The following is a 20825-nucleotide window of genomic DNA, read 5'->3' on the forward strand; positions in this document are numbered from 1 at the left end:
CCCCCATTTTACAGATGAGGAAACTGATGCTCGAGTTCAAACAGCTACTAAGTGTCCATTACTGTTGCTCGATCAAACAAAAAGTCAAGTATACAGGATAGTGTGCTATGGGAGATCCAAAGACACAGGAGGCCTTGAGGAAAAGAGATTGAACATATAAAAATTGTAGTATAAAACTAAAACGTACGGAGTGGCGTATTCTAGTATATAATGATTTACAAAACGAGTCTTAGTCCTAAGTGCCATGTATTTAAGGCATGAATCCTTAATACACGGGTCATGAGTTCACTGTGCTCTGAGGTAGCCTTACAGAAGGAAGCACTTGAGCTGGGTGTCTGAGAATGGGTAGGATTTCACTTGCTAGAGGAGTGGTCGGGGGTGTTCCACACAAAGGGATTGGCATGAGCTAAGGTCTAGAGACAAAAGATGTAAGACATGTGTGGGCAAAAACTAGCAGATCGGTTTTAGCTGCAGCAGAGAAATGGAAGCTTTAACTAGAAATGTGGTTTAGAAGATGGACGTTGAGTCTTGGGCTTAGGGACTGGTCCTCTGGTGAGTAGTCATTTGAGCAGGAGTTGAAGGAAGAGTACTCTGGTGGAGGGTGGCTGGCAGCCTGAGGCTGCAGGAGAGATCAGGTGGGAGGTCACAGCAGGAGCTCAAGGGCCGAGTGCTTGAAGGCCTTACCTGTAAATGTAGCACAGAAAGCCAAGTACATGACCATGGTGAGAACCATTGGAAAGGAGGGATGTCCAGGGAATCAAGAACAGGGAGGAGGCAAAGACACCTTCAGGCTCTTGAATGTGGTTATATGACCTGGAGAATGGTAGCCCTATAAATAAAAAAAAGAAGCCAAGAGAAGGCTGAGCAGGGGGAAGGTCATGTTTTTGTACAGACAGAGATGGTATGAGATACCAAACTAAGAATGCCCCGCCAGGAAGTAGGAAATATGGAACTGAAACTTGAGAAGTTAGGATTAAAGATGAAGAAGTGTTTGTCTCTGGCATGAAGATGAGAGTAGATGTGGTTTCCAAAGAGGCAGAGTAGCGAGCACGGTGGAGGGTCAACGCCGAATCCTGGAGATCAGCTGTATTTAGGAGCCAGAGAAAAGGCCTCAGTGAAGGAGAAGAAGAAAGAGAGGTCGTCAGTGTGATCTATTCAGATTGTACCTGGCCACCTCTTGCCAGTCAAAGCAAGGCCAGAAAGTGAGAGCAAACATTTAGGAACTTTTGTAGCCTCTGACTTGTATTTTACAAAAGTATTGGCCCACAACAAATGGGAAATTTAAAAAAACAGGTCTGCACCACCAACTGAGAGAAGTGCAGGGTTGGAGAGAGGACTGAGAGACCCACTCTTAGGTATATATCTGAGAGAACAGAAAATATACGTTCACACATAAACTTGGACACGAATGTTCCATAGCAGCATTATTCAGGAATACCCAAGAAGTGGAAACAATCCAAATGTCCATCTATTGAAAGGAAATGTAAATGTCCAGCTATTGAAAGGATAAGTAAAATATGGTATATCCATGCAAAGGACTATTAGTCAGCCATAAAGAAAGAGTAAGGCACTGGGAGCATATCTTAACATAGAGAGGAGTTGAATTACTATGTTGTACACCTGAAACTGATAGAACATTGTGTGTCAACTATACTCAAATAAAAAAATTTTTTTAAATCAAGTATTGATATGTGCTACAACATAAATGAACCTTGAAAACATTATGCGAAGTGAAAAAGGCCAGACCTAAAAGTCCACATATTATATGACCATTTATCTGCAGTCCCCAGAATAGACAGTCCATACGGACAGAAAGTAACCCCGGTGGCTCCCAGGGTCTAGGGACAGGAGCGAATGGAGAGTGACTGGGTAACAGGTGTGCGGTTTCTTTTGGGGAACCAGAAATGTTCTGGAATTACATAGTGGGATGTTTGCACAACCTTATGAATATACCAAAAACCACTGAATTCTCCACTTTGAAATGGTGCATTCTATGGTATGTGAATTATACCTCAGTTGGAAAAAAAAAAAAAATACAGGAGGGCAGGGCGGGTGAGTAAAGCAGGGAGGAAGCCAAGGCCTGGATTTGGGCATTATAAGAAGGAAGATGAAGCAGAAACATCATTCCATATGTCAGCAGTTTGGCAGTCTCCCAATTGTAGTCCATGAACCTCTAGGTTTGCTGCATTGACATTTGCTCTGATAGTACAAAAGCAGTGTGGGTAACTGCTGGTGCCCTGTGGTGAGTCAGGGCAGGGCCACCAGGCTGCACTCGCGGTCCTTGTGTTCTTCAGCTGCGCACTCTCAGCCCCCCTCCCCCCAAAGAGGGCCAGGTTCCCTTAAGAATGTCCTTGTTGGGGGCGCCTGGGAGGCTCAGTCTGTCAAGCGTCTGCCTTCGGCTCACGTCATGATCTCAGGGTCCCGGGATGGAGCCCTGTGTCAGGATCCCTGCTCAGCGGGGAGTCTGCTTCTCCCTCTCCCTCCGCTGCTCCCCCTGCTCATGCGCTCGTGCGCGCTCTCTCTCTCTCTCTCTCAAATAAATAAATCTTCAAAAAAAAAATGTCCTTGGTGAAGAATAAACATGAATTTTATTAAATCTCAACCCTTGAGTACATGTCCTTTTTTTTTTTGTAAAGATTTTATTTATTTATTTATTTGACAGGGAGAGACACAGCGAGAGAGGGAACACAAGCAGGGGGACAGTAGAGGGAGAGGGAGAAGCAGGTCCCCCACCAAGCAGGGAGCCCGATGTAGAGCTCGATCCCAGGACCCTGAGATCATGACCTGAGCCGAAGGCGGACACTTAACAACTGAGCCACCCACGTGTCCCACATCTTTTTAATACTCTGAAGAATCGAGAAGTCTGCACAAAGCACTCCTCCTACATCCTGAAGGGCAGAGGCTGTCTGGAGGCAAAGCTCTTGTGCTGTGCTTGAGCTGCGTGGTGAATGAACAGCTTCTTTTTTTCATTGAACACCATTTTTACTTGAAAGAATGACTGACAGGCCAACCGTGGTTGTTGAGACCTGGGCATTTGGCAGATAGTTTCTTGAAAATGTACAAAGTGAGTCTGTCGCTTCAAGGAAAACAACTGACAGTATTTGTTGTCAGTACTAAAATTCAGGCTTTCAAGTGAAAATTTGAATTTGGGAAAAGTTGTATCCGTCACCAGGAGCTTGACAACTTCCCAATATATAAAGACTTTGCTGCTGGAAATCAGTGGTGATATTAAGAAGTAGGATTTTTTTGGTTTATCGTATTCTGACATAGGTCAATATTTGGAAGATCTGCCTAACTCAGTGAACGAGTGTTTTCCACATGACCAACGCATGGTGTTACAAAAATCACGCCTGGGTAAAAGATTCATTCAAAGCACATGAGAGGCCAGTGGATTTTAACATAACAGCATGGAAAGTTCACCGATATGGTTGCAGAGCCCACATTGCAACTTAACCTTTAAGAAACTACTTACTTGTCCAGTTTCAGTATAGTATCAAAGAATAGTATTCAGAATGATGTGAAAAGGCTATTAAGATTCTCTTTCCAACTGTATATCTGTGTGAAGCCAGATTTTCTTCGTATGTTTTAACCAAAACAACATATTAACAGACTAAATGCAGAAGCAGATTTGAGAACCCAGCTATCTTCTATTGAGCCAGACAAAGGCCAGAAATTTGTAAAAATGTAAAACAGTGCCATTCTTCTCATTAAATGGCTTCATTTGCTTGTTTTGGAAAATAGAGTTGTTTTCATTAAAAGCATGTTATTTATATATTATGTCATCAGTTTACTGTTTTTGAATGAATTGGCAATGAAATACTTTACATTTTTCTTCGTTTTGTTTTCTAACACAAGAGATGTTGATAGATAGTATCCACGCTGACAAATGTCGTTTGAGGTCATCCTCAGGTAGTTTAAAGAGTCTAAAGTGGTTCCAAGACCAGAACGTTTGAACACCCCTGCGGTGTGCTATGGATGTTATGTCAACGCTTTGCATGATGTTTGAGGTAGTCGTCTTTTTTGACAAAACTGGTATTATCATCAGACTAAGCCAACACATAGCAGTTCTGTCTAAACCTATTTTCTGCCGCACACTTGCCAAAAATGCTCTATTTTCTTTCCACCGGGGTCATATGAACCACTGCCTGACCAAACGGGGTCATATCCTTGCCCTCTGGAGTCCAGAAATAGCTGTACGGGTTGAGAGGTCAAAGAAATTTATCAGACTGTAATGTAAACAGCTCATTTCTGTTTCTTCAAATGAAACTTCAGAACCTGTGGGATTGATAAGTAATTTCACAACTATTATACAGAGAATAAGGAGTTCCATGAGCAATCTAGGTTGTGACAGATCCTGGTTTCTGACGCAGCTGGCACTTGGACCCCAGTCAACATCCAGGGACTGACTGGGGAATGTAGCTGGATACTCCGTTACTCCCTGAACCTCTCAGGAGGACCCAATTCAGTGTGCTTTGAGGTTCACAGTGTTTTGAATGCCCTAGTTTTTGCTGTTGGAACGTTCCCATTCTAGTAGGGGATCCTCAGGTTTAGCGTTTATGTTAGATCTCATCCTGCATTTGCTAATAAGTTTCTGAAGGCCCCCCCTAGCCTTTAAAAAAATAATCAAAAAAGAAGAAACGGTTACAGTATTAGCCAAGCAAGTTCCTATGTTTCATAAACAGGGTACCTGGAATCAGTGGGCGTTGAATAAACATCAAAGGAGTGAATGAGCCAGTGATCCACAGGCTATCTAGAAAATTAACTAGTTGCATGAAGCTATAAATTTGTTTATAAAACGGGACGCCTGGGTGGCTCAGTCAGTTAAGCATCTGCCTTTGACTCAGGTCACGATCCCAGGGTCCTGGGATCGAGTCTCACACTGTGCTCCTTGCTCAGCAGGGAGTCAGCTTCTCCCTCTCCCTCTGCCTCTCCCACTGCTTGTGCTCTCGCTTGCTCACTCTCTCTGACAAAATCTTAAAAAAAAAAAAAAAAGTGTTTGTAAAAAACAAACCTCTGCTTGTTTGGTTCTATTAAAGGAAGACCATAAACCCCAGTCAAAAAGCTCGGAATTTTATTCTCAGGACCTAGTACGGACCGCTGCCTTGCCTTAGGATTTTTAGTAAAGCATTGTTTCTTAACCCTGGCTGCACATCACCATCCCTCAGACCTACCGAATCAGACTCGCCGGTGGGTGAGTGTGAGGAGGTGCTTCTGTTGGCTTTCAAAGATTCTTCAGGTGACTACAGCCATTATATTAAGCATTGGCTCCCATGAAAAAGGCTTAAGACTCAGAAACAGCTTGTAGGACAACACCCTCCCCAAAACAGCACATCCCTGCAGGGCAGCCAGGCTCCCAAACCCACCGAGCTGAGTGGCTGCCAAGAGCAAGGTTTGATGTTTACACACTCAAAATCAGCTCTGGGTTGTCCCAGCAACTCGCCCCACACAGTTCCTTCTTCCTCTCTGCAGCTTCATTCTGGGCTTCGTTGTTCTCTGTGATGATCTCAGTGTTCTTGGTAACCGGGCCTGCTGCATTCTTATTTTTCTACCAACTGCTCCATCTTCATCTGTGTTTACTAGTATGCACTAATACTTCACTTACCTGCGTGGAACTCAGCAGCCGCCACCACACCCCCCACCTATACCTGAAAACAGGAGAAAAGGGCATTGAGTGGCCAGGACAGATGTCACCAGGCCTATGCACTGCATCTGTAAGGAAAGCACCCAAGACTCTTGCTCTTACATCTTTTTTTTCACACCTTTAAAACATAGTTATAGTTTCTAAGGCCTGCGGTAAATTAAAAATAGAGAAAGGAACTATCCTTGGCAGGCACACAGAAGAAGCTCAAGAACTGACTCCTGATCCCTGAGTAGTGAGGAAAGGGGCATAAAAGCTCTAAGAAATGGATACACGAACTCAGAATGGAGGGCCTACAAGGTTGAGAGCAAACAGTTTTACACACCTCAATAGGTCATGACTGTACTCTAGAGTAATGATGGCCCAGATCACCAAGAAAATATTAAATTATATTCAACTTCAGGAAGCAGGGTAATGTATGTTGTTTTTTATTTTTTTGTTTGTTTTGTTTTTTAATTTCAAGCATTCGAAATGGTTTTAGGGCTTCCAGTTGGTTAAAGGTCTTCGTGCCTAAAGGTAAACCCTTGGCTATCTAGAACGTATTTATCAGTACTCTAGATATTTAAGATCTACCCTATTTATTTTTTTTTTTTAAGATTTTATTTGTCAGGGAGAGAGAGAGCACAAACAGGGGGAGCTGCAGGCACAGGGAGAAGTAGGCTCCCCGCTGAGCAAGGAGCACAACGTGAGACTCGATCCCAGGACCCTGGGACCATGACCTGAGCCGAAGGCAGACGCTTAACCGACTAAGCCACCCAGGTGTCCTGAGATCTGTCCTATTTATTGCTTCTATTAATTTATACCCCTGTTCCTAAAACATTAAAAAGCAGGGCACCTGGGTGGCTCAGTCGGTCAAGCATCTGCCTTCAGCTCAGGTCATGATCTCAAGGTCCTGGGATGGAGCCCCATGTCGTCGGGTTCCCTGCTCAGCGAGGAGTTTGCTTCTCCCTCTGCCTCTCCCCCTTCGCATGCACGCGCGCTCTCTCTCTCTCAAATAAAGAAGTAAAATCTTTAAAATAAAAAGCAAAAGATTTAAGGCAATCAGACCTTATTCTATATGCTTTCTAGTACCTGGCTCTGGTTCTTAGCGAAACTTGCTGCTAACCTGGTGCTCGGTCCCTGCCAAATTTCTGCCCACGTGATATGTAATGAGACTCAATCCTATTTCTTTGCTCATTCATCTGACTGTGAAAGGGTCATAGATGTCTCCCTCTCCCTTGAGCTAGTAATCCTATGTCCGTCATCTCAGCTAGCAAGAAAAGAAACTGTTACATGCCACCTCCTCCCTCATCAAATGCTCTATAAACAGAGTACCTGGCATACAGTAGGCATTTAACAAACGTGTCGAATGAATGAGCCAGTGATGCACAGGATATCTGTAAAATTAACTACTTGCAGGAAGCTGTAAATTTGATAAAGAGGCTAGCCCACGATGAGAACAGCAATCCAAGAACATCAGCAGATCCTGGCACCAAGGAGATCAAATAGTTGATACACTGTTACATGAAAAAAACAAAAACAAAAAAAAACAGGATATGTAAGTACCCAAGCTGTGTTGGTAAGTTAAAAGAATGAAAGTATGGGAAAACGGACTAGCAGGACATAGGCCAGTATATAATAACGATTATGCATCTTGTTATTCACTTGATAAATAATTGAGCATTTTCTCTGTGTGTAACACTTTTCTGAGCATTGCAGTTAACCAAGCTCACCACCAGATTGCCCATGAAAAACAAGCTGCAATCTATAATTTGACGGCAAGAATTGCAGCAACTGTAAACCATGAGCAACTCAATAACACTAATTATGCAGTGATAGGATAGGTGAAGTGTCCTTCCAGAAAGACGCGGGGATTCCAATTCTTTGCACACACACGACTGCTGTAGGAGTATTGCCAAGCACTCGAGCCAGACTGCTTGCTAACACTGACTGTGAACGTGTGGTAAAACCTGGGAACGTGCTCATTGTAGTTGAGGAATACCAAATGTTATTGACCCTTTTTAATTCAGCAAGCCGCCTTTCGACAGTTTATGGCCCAGCCTGAGATACCCCTTGTACTTCAGTCATGGCCCTGGGACCGTGCTGGGAATCACAGCTTTAGATGACATTTTTCCAGGATATTCACATGGATTCATAACACAGTTGATGCCCAGACCTCAGTATGTGAGGAGTACGCAACTGTATATGCAGGCAGGAATCCAACTTTACAGCCGGGCATGAATTTACGTTTGTCCTCTTCATAAGCTGATCTTACTCTGCTAACAGGACAGGTGACGACATCAGATCATAAAGGCGTAAAAGAATGTCCCCGGGCATAGTTGGGCACTCTTAATTCCTTGAATCATTTGGAAAAAACGCAAGAGAAAATTCCTAGCAATATTTAAGAGGCTATAAGGGACACCTAGTCTGAGGACCCAGTTTTATATTGACTCATATAAAACTCCTATCTTCAGTTTTAAATTTGGATTTGCAAAGAGACTTCCGATTCTTAGGGATGCTGTTATCTTCTCCGCCGACGTCCACATAATATACGGATTTTCCACTCTGGGCTGCATTTCCTGCCAGCTAAACTTCCAAGACAAAACCAGGAGGGCATCTGGCACGGGTAACCCTCTTACTGATTTTTCTCCCCTCTAGGTTACCCCTTGGCTGTGTTTTTTCGGCGTTACCTTTTCTTAAAGGACAGCTACCTCATCCATCTCTTCCACACCTTTACAGGCCTCTCAATCGCTTATTTTAACTTTGGTGAGTGAACTCAGCAGTGGCGCCGTGATTGGAGGGAACCTGGGAAGGAGCAGACTTGAACAGAATTTCGGGAGAGAATCTGATGGCTAGGGAAGTTACAGTGCTCTGCTTGCAAAAAGAGGGTTTGTATGCGCAGGAACAGAGCTTAATTTTCCTCTTACGTACATTCCTCTCCCCTATAGTATTTTGAGAGCAGTTACCTTGGCCTGACCCCATCATTTTCTCTGCTGGGGCTGGCAGCGGATGACGGATGCAAGCAGCCTTCATCAGGAGCATCCCTTTAGCTCAGGCATTCAGAAATGCCGTAATTCCCCGACAGTCCCTTATATTTATACAATTCATTTCCTTCCCTCTCTCCGAAACATGAGTCTCTTTTCAAAGAAAAAATCCTCACACCAAACTTGCTTCTTTAATTTTAATTCTCCTTGTGTTTAGAAGTTTCAGGAAGGGTGGGAATGCAAACTACAAAAACAAAACAAAAAAACCCCCAACAATCACAGGCTAAACTGCGCTCTCCCCTCTGCCTGCAGGACATCAGCTCTACCACTCCGTGCTGTGCGTTGTGCTTCAGTTCCTCATCCTCCGACTCATGGGCCGCACCATCACTGCTGTCCTGGCTACCTACTGCTTCCAGATGGTAAATGCGCCGCTCCCTCGGCGGGCAGCTCAGATCCCAGCCGACAGCACTTCAGGGGTGGGGGGACGTCAGGGACTGTGGCACAGCAAAAGGGAACTAAGAGATCCAGTTTCTAGTCCTTTCTCCCAGCATCGCTTGCGCAGCCCCAATTCGGGTAGGTCGCTTTTCACGGGCGCCAGGTGTCTCATCTGCAGATGGCAATGGTGGTATTTTACCTGCCTCCAGGGAGCGGTGCCAGCTAACCCCCTGTGCACAGGCCTGGGCCGCTCGCGTTCTTTGATTCGGACCAGGATTAGCCCAGCTAGCTGGCCGTGAGGGGTGTCGCTTAAAGGCAAGAGAGGAAATCAGCTTGGAATGTTTAGCTACTGACTCTAAGCTCTGAATTCCCCGTTTAGCCCTCATTTTGCCGAGAAGCCTTGAGCAAGTCTCTTCCTCTCTACGAATTCAGTTTCTTCCATTTATAGGAACTTAAAGCCTTTAAGGAGGAGACCAGGAGAAAGGAAAAATGAAAGAATACAGTGGATTTCAGAGCAGGGAGAAAATAAAGAAACCCTAGCAGGTGGTAGGATAAATTCTCCCCCCACTCCCCAGGTCTACCTTCTTGCCGGATATTATTACACAGCCACTGGCAACTACGATATCAAGTGGACAATGCCGCATTGTGTCCTGACCTTGAAGCTGATTGGTGAGTGCTGGCTCACTGCCTTCCCCTTTTACATCTAGGCTCCTCCCCGTCCAACCATAGACTTAACTCTGTTTTCCCCCTGGTCCGCTCCTGGCTACACTCAGTCCACAGGCCACATCCTCAGTGCCCTCCCTCTGTTCTACCCATGCCTTCTCTCTCTGCTCAGGTTTGGCTGTTGACTACTTTGACGGAGGGAAGGATCAGGTAAGTACCCATTCCTCTGCAGAGAGGTTAAGGAATGTAACCAAAGGGAAGGAGAAAGGCTGTTGCTACCAAAAGACTGCACCCAGATGCCAGGGGCAGAGCCTCTCGCCCATGCCCAGCCTGTGTGAGTTCTGTTTCAGAGAGCACTGAGCAAAGATCAACAAATCTAATTTCCCCGGATCCAGCTCGTGCCCAAAGTCCAGAGATCAGTGCCAGCCTGGCATTTGGAAAAGCAGCAGCCGACTGTTGCTAAGTTACCCCCCGCACATCCTCATTTTCATGTGAAGCAACTCCTTTTCTCCATATCGTGCCCTCAAAGAGACGGCTATCTTTTTTTTTTTTATGTTATGTTATGTTAGTCACCATACATGACATCATTAGTTTTGGATGTAGTGTTCCATGATTCACTGTTTGTGCATAACACCCAGTGCTCCACGCAGAACGTGCCTCCTTAATACCCTTAATACCCATCACCAGGCTAACCCATCCCCCCACTCCGCCTCCCCTCTAGAACCCTCAGTTTGTTTTTCAGAGTCCATCGTCTCTCATGGTTAAGAGACGGCTGTCTGAAGAAGCCCGGTTCTGTGGGGCACAAGGGTGGGGAACATGCAGACTGGCTCTTGGGGGGAGATGCAAGGCTATCCTAAACCATTCATTCTCTTCTCGGCATAGAATTCCTTGTCCTCTGAGCAACAGAAATATGCCATACGGGGTGTCCCTTCCCTGCTGGAAGTTGCTGGTTTCTCCTACTTCTATGGGGCCTTCTTGGTAGGGCCCCAGTTCTCAATGAACCACTACATGAAGCTGGTGCAGGGACAGCTGACTGACGTACCAGGGAAGATACCAAACAGGTAAATGCCCCTCTTGGTCAAGACTTCTGTATAGGTGTCTCACCCAGTACAAAGCCACTTCTAAGTGACTTCCTGAAGGCCAGCCCCGGCCGCGTTCTCCAGCGTGGCCCTGGCTCACAGGCCTGTGCCACAGCAGGCACTGGACTGTCATAACGGGCACCGGACCTGCTGCTGGTGGCTAGCGGGCCCTTTTCAGCTTAGGCTACTTCCAGCCATCCATTCTGACCCTGTAGTACAAACATAAAAATTCACTTTTATGCCGCAGGATTTTGCCTGAATAGTCACGTCCCTGCCTTTACCAAAAAAAAAAGACTGCTAAATATACATATATATATATTATATATGTATATCACAGTAGAAAATTGAAAAAAGTTACCGGAAAAAATTCCCTTTCCTGAGAAGTTGCCTGGCCTGTGTTTGAGCATCAGTTCAGCCAGGGTAGGAAGGAGCAGGTTGAGACTCATCATCCTCCTGCCCTCCGCACTGGCCTTTCAGCCCTGGTGTGGCCGGGGGAGTGCCGGCGAGGCCGCGCGATCCGTACCATCCCCCCAAGGGGACGCCCCCCGGCCTCGCGCATTCTGCCCCCCACCTTCCCCCCCCCGCCCCCCGCACCGCCTTGCCCTTCCCCGGGACTCGCGGGGGTGCCGAAAGCCAGCCACATATTGCTGCCAGATACCGGCTTTGCACCGAGAGCTCCTCGCCCCGCACACTCTGAAACACTTCTCTCCGTAACTTAAGGTCCGCGGGTGAAGGGAAAAGCCTCTGCCACTGCCCGTCCTGACCGTGCTTGTTCCTTTCCAGCACCATACCTGCTCTCAGGCGCCTGAGTCTGGGCCTTGTCTACCTGGTGGGCTACACTCTGCTTAGCCCCCACATCACAGAAGACTATCTCCTCACTGAAGACTATGAAGTGAGTGATGACTAATGCTGCAGCCGCCTGGCTGCATCAGAGCTAGAAACGGACAGGCAAGGGTCCCCGTAGATAGCCAAGAAGTGGGTCATACCATCAACAAATGCATGTTGGTTTTGCTCTAGATCTGGGACAGTTGGTGTCCATGCCAGCCGGGCCGGGACATGTTCAGCAGCCAGCACTGAACGACCTTCGCGGGCACAGGGCTGTGCCAGGTGCACGTTTAGCACCCCTCACCTCCCGCGGGAGCAGCTCCTAGCTTGGTTTATTGCAGCCAGGGACTCCTTGGAGCCTCGTAGCTTCCGTCCTCTCCAGCCTGTTTTCTTCTCTTGATAGATTGGGGGCTTCTAGGGAATTCAAAACCCAAGGGAGGGGGAAGTGCTGGCTTTTGCTCCTGCCCAGCTGAAAGGCTTGCAGCAGTTCCCTACGCGCTCTGGGTAGGTTTGCCTCTTAAATTAACATTGACCGTGGATATCTCAGCATCCCTTGGTACTTGGCATCCCGAATGCTCGGGGCTTTAGAGGAGTTAGGGACAAGGCTGTTTCTGGGACTCTCCAAAGAAAAAGGTGACTGGCTGTTCGCTGGGTTCCCTGCGTCCTCCTCTTAGCCTGTTCGAAGGGCTAAGCCAGCGGGCCGCCAGGTGGACCCGCAGTAGTCAGCCACGCGTTTGGAAAGGAAGAGCGTTAGGGGCAATTTGCCTTGCCCAGGTAGTATCCCTAACGTGTGGCCGTTCTCTCTTCTCTCAAGAACCACCCTTTCTGGTTCCGCTGCGTGTACATGCTGCTCTGGGGCAAGTTCGTGCTGTACAAATATGTCACTTGTTGGCTGGTCACCGTAAGTAGAAAAGATGAAACCGGGGCCTCGTTCAACAAGCCGTGGGGCGTGGTGGGGAGGAGCATAGCAGGAAGGCTCACGGACTGGCTCCTTCCCTCAGGAAGGAGTGTGCATTCTGACGGGGCTAGGCTTCAACGCGTTTGATGAACATGGAAAGGCCAAGTGGGATGCCTGTGCCAACATGAAGGTGTGGCTCTTTGAAACAACCCCCCGCTTCAGTGGCACCATCGCCTCATTCAACATCAACACCAATGCCTGGGTGGCCCGGTAAGCCGCTGGAGGGGACATCTGGGCCCTAGCTCCTTCCTTCCGCTGCTTTCCCAGACTTGAGGGCACAGACGTACTATCCATCTTTGCCCACTTTGGGTAGAACCTCCAGTCATCCTCACACCCACCCACACTTAGTTTTGTCCCCGCTCCCATGCCCCCACAACCCATTCCTGTCATATTTGCAAGACACAAGCAAGACCCAGAAGTGCCTTGGGTTTTGTTTGTTTTTTAGAGAGGGGGAGAGATGGGGGGGGGTAGGGAGGGGCAGAAAGAGAGAGAGAATCTTACACCGGCTCTGTGCCCAGCACAGAGCCCCACGCGGGGCTTGATTTCACGGCCCTGAGATCATGACCTGAGCTGAAATCAGAAGTCAGATGCTCGACCGACTGAGCCACCCAGGTGCCCTGAGAAGTGCCTGAGTTTTAATCCCAGTTCTGCCACCCACTGGTTTCATGTTCCCCGTTGCGGTGGTTTATTTGTCCCCAGTGCACGAGTTTGAGCGGCACGGGAGCTGTTCTGTCCTCTTCACCCCTGCCCGAGGCAGCTGTTGACAGAGTGGCTTGCCCATGCTCACCCAGCTAAGCTTGAGGCCTGTTTTCTGTCTCTGAACGGAGCTATAACTTCACCTTCTTTCATCTCTAAAGCTAATCCGATGGCACTGCCTCCCTTACCCCGGGTGGCCCCAAGCAGGAGCCAGCCACCACCACTGCACGCCTTGGGGCGCTGGGAAGCCAGAGGCAAGATGGTGGCGGTGCACAGACTGGTCTGAGGCTCATCCCCACCCACCCTTTTCTCTAGTTACTTCTTCAAACGACTCAAGTTCCTTGGAAATAAAGAACTATCCCAGGGACTCTCATTGTTCTTCCTGGCCCTCTGGCACGGACTACACTCAGGATACCTGGTCTGCTTCCAGATGGAATTCCTCATTGTTATTGTAGAGAAACAGGTAGGCCTGAAGGGTGGTGGGTGAACGGGGACTATGAGAAGGGGCAAGACACTGATGACCTCCCCCCTCGCTCCCCAGGCTGCCAGCCTAATTCAGGAGAGCCCAACCCTGCGCAACCTGGCTTCCATTACTGTCCTACAACCCCTCTACTATTTGATGCAGCAGACCATCCACTGGCTCTTCATGGGTTACTCAATGACTGCCTTCTGTCTCTTCACATGGGACAAATGGTTTAAGGTAAGCGAGGGCCTTTTGGCAAGGATGGCGGGGGGGGGGGTCGCTGAAACCTCTGGTGGTAAGGGATCGTCCCTGCCCTGTATCTACCTCAGTGGCCTCTATCTCCCCAACAGGTGTATAAATCCATCTATTTTCTTGGCCATGTCTTCTTCTTGAGCCTACTCTTCATATTGCCTTATGTTCACAAAGCAATGGTGCCAAGGAAAGAAAAGTTAAAGAAAATGGGATAATCTATTTCCCTGGTAAGTAAATATCCCTGTAGCTAAGCTGAACTACCAAGTGACAGAATAGAGCACTAGACTGGAGCTGGGAGGCGGGGAGTATGGGACATCTGGAGTGAATCTCAAGGTAGCCTGGCTTCTAGGAAACCCCAGTATGGGGCATGGACTACCCGAACTTGGGTTTGCCAGGAAGAAGCTGGAAGGGCTACAGACCAGGGACTAGAAGGAGGGACTCTGCCAATCAAGTCTCTTCTCTTGCAGGTGGCCTAGAGCAGGGCTGGTGCAGAAACGACTTGTATCCCTTTCCACAGCACTCCTTCGCCTCAGAGCACCGAGAACGTAGAAGCCAGGGAGTGGGGAAGACATGGTACTCCTGGCCGTGCCTCTGCTGCCAGCCAAGTCTTCATCCGGGGCCAAAGGGGAAACTCTCGTGGGAGGAGTAGAGGGCCCATGTCCCCCCTCTGGGCTCCCCCATGCACATTGCCTTATCTCTCCCCCTCTAGCCAGGAATCTGTTGTGTTTTTCTTCTGCCAATTTACTATGATTGTATATGTGCCGCTACCACCACCCCCCCCATGGGGGGGAGGAGAGGGTACCAGGCCCCACCTGCTCCACTTTTTCTACCTTGGAACTGTACCAGATAAAATCACTTCTCTTTGTTCAGTTTTTCACCGCTAGCCTTCCCGGCCGCTTTCTTACAGACAGTTCTCCGTGCTTGCCATAGTGGAAACCAGCAGGGCTCCCTCCTTGCCCCCGCCCAGAAGCTTGGCGTCCAAGCCTACCTGCAAAGCCCAGAACCAGACTGCAAACACCGTAACCCCACCTCTTTTCCTGAAGTCTGAGGAGAGCAACCAGTTTACACTAGATAACTGCTCAGTTTAGAAATCCTCAAAGAACCACCAGGTTTGCAAGAACAGTATTTATATGATAAACAAATAGCAAATGTAGCCTCGCTTCCCCAAGCCCCCGCAGTCTCGGTGCAAGAAGGTCCCCTCCGAGCAGTGAGCTGACAGCAGGGTCGAGGGATGGCCACAGTCTCTGTCCCAGAACAAGGTGCTACTGTCAGATGACCCCCCAGACTTCTTCAAAGGCTGTGGTGAGTTTTGCACAGGTGAGGGCTGCAGAGAGGGGGTAGTTGCTGATGGACACCATCTTCTCTGTATACTCCACGCTGACCTAAAAGAGAGAAGGAGTTCTGTCAGCTGGCTGTCACTCTGTAACAGGTGAAGCCCTTCTTTGGGGCAGGAAAAACACGGCTGAGCTAGTATTTCACAGAGCCGTTTAATACCGAATTTGTACAAAGGATTAAGAAGGTCCTGACTTTTTCACTGTCACAAATACATGCCAGCGGGCCTCGAAATATACAGCCTGGGGCAGGACGTGGTCTTGCAGCTTTGTTCTTACCCGCTATTGCCCAAGGTCATCAAAAAATGCCAGGTATTCTTAGAATTCTAAGCCTCGGCTCTATGGAGAACCCAGGAGTTGAGCCCAGACCTTACCTGGCCATGGCAAAGGCCCCCACCACAAAAACAATAGGGTCACTGCTGGGCACCAACTCCCGTACATCGCTGACGGATGGGATGGAAAAGGATGTGCCAATCTTCATACATCCAACCGGGGAAGTGATCGGACACTGGATTCTTAATTACCTAAAGAAAGAACGGGGTGGGGGGAATCAGCCCCAGAAACAAACTCAGAACCTACTCCAACCGGTGGGTGCCAATACCTCACCTTCAAGAGCTTTTGGGGGCCATCAGCTGCTCGAACACTGAGTTTGTGTAAAAGCTGAACTGGGGGGGGAGGGGAGAGAAAGTTCAGAGCTTGGTGGCGGGCGGCCCCATTTCTTCTGCCCAGAAATCTAACCAGAAAAACCCACAGTTAAGGTGGGCTCCATGTGTCCTTTAAATCCACACTGCGGTGCTAAAATGTTCCGAACGAGCAGCTGACTAGCTGGATGACAGTGAGTTCCCTCTCCCTTTTTCACTCAGCCAGGAACCCATGCGGGTCTTACCCACTCACCTGGGAAGATAATGAAGAGCCCTTTTTCTGGTATCAAACATGTTCCCCACTCCCCCCACTTAAAAAGTTCACATTTCATTTATCCCATGTCCTCTCCCCCCCCCCCTTCTTCACTACTGCCGAGTTCATTCTGAACCTTCAAGTCCTAAAGATCTCACCCATGAGGCCACAAAAGCGGTCAAAGGTTCTGGGAATTCGAGTCTGGGGGTTTACTTCAATCAGCACATTCTTCTGTGTGTGGATATAAACCTGTAGCAAGCCAGCTCGGTTTAGGGGACTGTCCATCAGCATCAGTAAACTCTGAGGGAGGCAGAAACCAAGGCACAGTTTAGACTGAAGAGAAGCAGCACGCAGCTGGCTGATCTTCTGCCCAAAGGCTCGGGGGGTTGCAAGCTCTGTCCCTGGAGTTACCTGGTGAGCTATGTCGGTCTCACTTCCCAGGGTCCCGTCCATTCTTCAACAGCACAGACTTGTGCTTGTCACAGTTGAGTAGCTCATATGTCTTCCCTGCCTAAAGAATAGGGAACATGACAGAGAGCAAGATAACCTTCCTTTACCCTAGACTAGTTGTTCTCAAGTGTGGTCCCCAAATCAGCATCATCTTAATCATCATCTGGAAACTTGTTAGATTCTCAAATCTGCTCCAGATCTTCTGAATCAGAAACTCTGGGGATGGGAAAAGGTTACTGTGTGGCCACTGACCCTTTCTCCCCTCCCACCATAACTGATCTTAGAGGGAAAAGGAAAGGACACAGCCTGTGATATCACATGATCTAAACTTCTGCACGACAAAGGAAACCAACAAAACAAAAAGGCAGCCTTGTGAATGGGAAAAGGTATTTGCAAATGACCTAAATGATAAGGGCTTAATATCCAAAATATATAAAGAGCTTACATAACTCAGCACCAAAAACCAAACAATCTGGTTAAAAAATAGGCAGAGGACCTGAAGAGACATTTTCCAAGGAAGACCTACAGATGGCCAACAGACACATGAAAAGATGCTCAACATCACTCATCAGGGAAATGCAAATCAAACCACAATGAGATACCACCTCACCAGCCAGATGGCTAGTATCAAAGATAAGAACTAAATGTTGGCGAGGATGTGGGAGAAAAGGGAACCCTGGTGCACTATTGGTGGGAATGTAAAACTGGTGCAGCCACTGTGGAAAACAGTATGGAGGTTCCTCAAAAAATTAAAAATACAAATACCATATAACCCAGTACTTCTACTACCCATATTTACCCAAAGAAAATGAAAATACTAATTTGAAAAGATCTGTGCAGCCCTGTATGTTTACTACAGTGCTGTATTTACAATAGCCAAGATTTAGAAGCAACCCAAGTGTCCCTTGATGGATGAATGGATAAAGAAGATGTATATTGAGGGGCGCCTGGGTGGCTCAAGCATCCGACTCTTGATTTTGGCTCAAGTCATAATCTCCCTCTTTCCTCCCTCCCAATGGGTGCATGCGCACTCTCTCTGAAAAAAAAAAAGTATACTGAACAGTGGTTGCATATGAAACTGCTCTGTGAACTGTAGGTTCCTCAAGTATTAAGCGCAAAGCCAGAAATAATCCCTGGAACAACAGGGGCATGACTGAGCAAGGGATATTATCCTGGCAACTCTGTACTAGAAAAGTCACCAGCTAGAAGTACGATACTAAAAATCTGGCCTGATATATCTATAGCAGCTTAAAAAAAAATAATTGCAATTTGGAGTCGTAAGGAGCATTAAAATGGTCAGTAAAAGTCTTAAAAACATGCCATTAAATATAAATACCGGATTTGAAAGGCTATGTTTCTATGTATCAACAGAACATTTGTATGTCTGGCAACAACCTGAGATCGAACTCCACAAAATTAGGGGAAAGAGGTATGTAGATTTTGAAACTGACTAACTGAAATGACAAAAATGTCAGAGTAAGCACAGGAAAAGAACAAAGGACCAAGAACCACCTCCATAGGACACTCTTCGATACCGAAGAGTAAAATAGAACAATCCAGTTTCTACCCATTAGTTATAACTAGGAGTTTTGTTCTTTTAATGAAATAAGAGATGAAACAAGTACTTCACATATAGTAATGGTAGGTAATGGTTTATGAAACTTTTGGTATTTTATAGTTGCCTGTGTGTACTTGCTCACAATGTAATTTTTTTTATTGTGGTTTGTGGTTAATAAGCTTGAAAACCACTAACTAGAATAATTAGAGAATGAATACTGTATGTATTCATTTTCTGTAACAGGTATTGGAGATAGAAGAATTTTTAAAGCCTTATTGCCTGCCCTCATGGAGGAGCCTTCTAGTGGAAGAGACAAACGGTAAACAACCACATGAAACCACAGCCAAATTTTGATGAATGTTATGAAAGAAAAGTGAACCATCTGGTTCATTAAAGGATTATAACAGGAAGGCGTGATTTATACCAGGAAGGGAGTCACTTCTATAGGAAATAATACTTAACTAATAACTGAAGATTGAGCAGCAATAATAAAACTCAGTAATTTTTAAGTAAATGAACATTAAGTAGGAATTAATGAAGCAAAGAGCTGAGTAAAGGGGGCTTCCATTAGAAAACATTGTGTAATGGCCTTAAGATATCAGAGAACTTAGTGCTTCCAAAGAGCTTAACGAAAGGCCAATGAGTCTGGAGTATAAGGAATAAATGGGAGAGAGCAGGCTCAGTGAGGCTGTCAGGAACAATACCAGCACAAGGCAGGGAAAAGATAACAGTACAGATTTCAGCTAGTTATGAATTCAGTCATCCCCGGACCACCATTAATGACCATTTGACCTAACCTCTTCCAGCATGCTCTAAGAATTTTCATTTGACCGACCTTTTCAACTTCTTTTTTTCAATGGACTGTATGAGTGAGGCACACGAGGGGCTGGGACAGAGGGGGAGAGAGAGAATCTTAAGCAGGCTCCGTGCTCAGCGTGGAGCCAGACGCGGGGCTCAATTTCACAACCCTGAGATCATGACCTAAGCCAAAATCAAGAGTCAGATGCTTAACCAACTGCCCTTTTCAACTTCTTAATAAAGAACCTGGAGTCAATAACAATAGTAATAATTCCAAGTGACAGACATTATTCTAAAGTCTTTACTGATATCACCTCCTTTTATCCCCTCAACAACCCAGTAGGTAAGTACTATCATCCCCATGGAACACGTGAAGAGACAAAAGTGGTTACATGACATTCAGAATTAAGAGGCTGGAAACACAGCAAGCAATTGAGGGAGGGATGAATATCAGATCCTAAAGTCAGAAATATCAATTACCTAAGAAAAATGAAAGGGGGGGGGCTTTCTAGACTGCAAGCTTAGTATAGTAACTGGTTGAAGTAAAGATGGAAAAGAATCACAGCATACATTATCGAAATAATACTTTCAAAGCAGTTTCAAAGTATTAACCCCCACTTTACAAACTGAGGACTTGTTTTCTCAATCAAGATCACACACTTTAAAATAAGTATTAAAAACCAAGATTAAAACCCAAGTATAAAAAAAAAAAAACCCAAGTATGACTTATAAACCAGGGCTATTTCTTCTGGGCCTACTCATTGGACAAGTTTAGGCCTAAAGGGTAAGAGAAACAAGGAAGAATGAAAACACTGCAGTTTTAAAAGAGGGAATTGCTGGATTTATTCAGGAAAACAGCCGAATGACGGTTAAAAAAAATTTAAAAATATTAAAGGATAATCTGATCCAGTGTTTCGAAGTGGATAGTAATATAAAGGAGGGTGACAATAGAGACATGTTAACGAAATAAAAAAGTCCTGACGAACAAAAGGCTTGGGCAAACTGAGCTGCAGTAACTACCTTTCTCTTTGCTCAAGAACTTATCTTAGGATATGGGATCACCGATGGACAAATCTCCCCTCCCCTCCCCTCCTCTCCCCCCTTAGATGACCTTTATCACAGCATCCTAGTAAATCAATTGGCAGCCACAACCGGACACTTGCAATAGGATTCAAGAAGGGACAGAAGAAAACGAGTGATGCCAAGCCAGGATGTTAAACCAAGAGACAGTCCACCTAGGCCACTCTTCCTCAAAAGGATGTTTCACCTCTCTGCCTCCCCATCCACTTTAAGCCTCTCACCTCACCCCTCGGGGGGTCCCAGCCCTATCAATCTACTATTTCTCCACTTCCTCGTCCCAAACTACCTTGACTGTCTCCAGACTGGCCCCTTCCAGCACCACAATGAGCCTTCGCCCTCCGATCTTGTTTCCCGCCCCGAGTCGGGGCCGCTTGGGAACCACAGCATCCCAGCCCTCTTCCTGCTCCCCACCGCGCCGTTCACGAGGTTGGAATCCGCCACTGGGCGCAGCCATCTTGCCACTGGACCGGAAATTGCGCTAAGGTCCTTAAATGAAACCTCGCCCTACCCCTAATCTCAAGCTTCCTTCCCGCTGCCATTTTGAAAGTGGGCACTTGGAAATGGCAACGGCCAGCAGTCTCGCGCTAATGAAGCCTCTCTGGAAGGGCGAATTCCAGAAAGGGGCGGGAACTTCCGAATACGTAAATCCTGTGCGCGAAGTTCGGGTCCGCTGTGGGCGCCGGGGAGGGTTTAGAAGGGAGCGCACTTCCGGTGCCCTTTCTCCCGCGAGCACCGCGGGCCC

General features: G+C 46.9%; 2 protein-coding genes across 3 annotated transcripts in view; one reads left to right on the plus strand and one right to left on the minus strand.

Moving 5' to 3' along the window:
* The window catches only part of LPCAT3 (lysophosphatidylcholine acyltransferase 3), a 38996-nt gene extending 24155 nt beyond the window's left edge, over nucleotides 1-14841 (plus strand). Inside the window, exons 2-13 of one of the 2 annotated variants that reach the window (XM_027594032.2) lie at nucleotides 8276-8383; nucleotides 8914-9020; nucleotides 9612-9705; nucleotides 9872-9909; nucleotides 10582-10760; nucleotides 11562-11670; nucleotides 12418-12504; nucleotides 12605-12771; nucleotides 13573-13720; nucleotides 13799-13957; nucleotides 14071-14199; nucleotides 14440-14841. In XM_027594032.2, coding sequence (XP_027449833.1) covers nucleotides 8276-8383; nucleotides 8914-9020; nucleotides 9612-9705; nucleotides 9872-9909; nucleotides 10582-10760; nucleotides 11562-11670; nucleotides 12418-12504; nucleotides 12605-12771; nucleotides 13573-13720; nucleotides 13799-13957; nucleotides 14071-14187 — 1313 coding nt within the window. In that variant the 3' untranslated portion in view covers nucleotides 14188-14199; nucleotides 14440-14841. The remainder of the gene's footprint in view (nucleotides 1-8275; nucleotides 8384-8913; nucleotides 9021-9611; nucleotides 9706-9871; nucleotides 9910-10581; nucleotides 10761-11561; nucleotides 11671-12417; nucleotides 12505-12604; nucleotides 12772-13572; nucleotides 13721-13798; nucleotides 13958-14070; nucleotides 14200-14439) is intronic. The other variant, XM_027594033.2, reaches the window with a different exon arrangement.
* A 261-nt stretch (nucleotides 14842-15102) lies between these two features.
* Nucleotides 15103-20610, minus strand: EMG1 (EMG1 N1-specific pseudouridine methyltransferase). The gene is given in 9 exon segments (XM_027594034.2): nucleotides 15103-15354; nucleotides 15678-15688; nucleotides 15691-15796; nucleotides 15798-15827; nucleotides 15910-15968; nucleotides 16356-16497; nucleotides 16609-16630; nucleotides 16632-16708; nucleotides 20370-20610. Coding segments are annotated over 9 exon segments (729 nt in total). The 5' UTR covers nucleotides 20538-20610; the 3' UTR covers nucleotides 15103-15240.
* Nucleotides 20611-20825: the final 215 nt, after the last annotated feature.

The sequence above is a fragment of the Zalophus californianus genome, chromosome 9 (assembly GCF_009762305.2).
Source record: "Zalophus californianus isolate mZalCal1 chromosome 9, mZalCal1.pri.v2, whole genome shotgun sequence".
In the NCBI taxonomy this organism is placed as follows: domain Eukaryota; kingdom Metazoa; phylum Chordata; class Mammalia; order Carnivora; family Otariidae; genus Zalophus; species Zalophus californianus.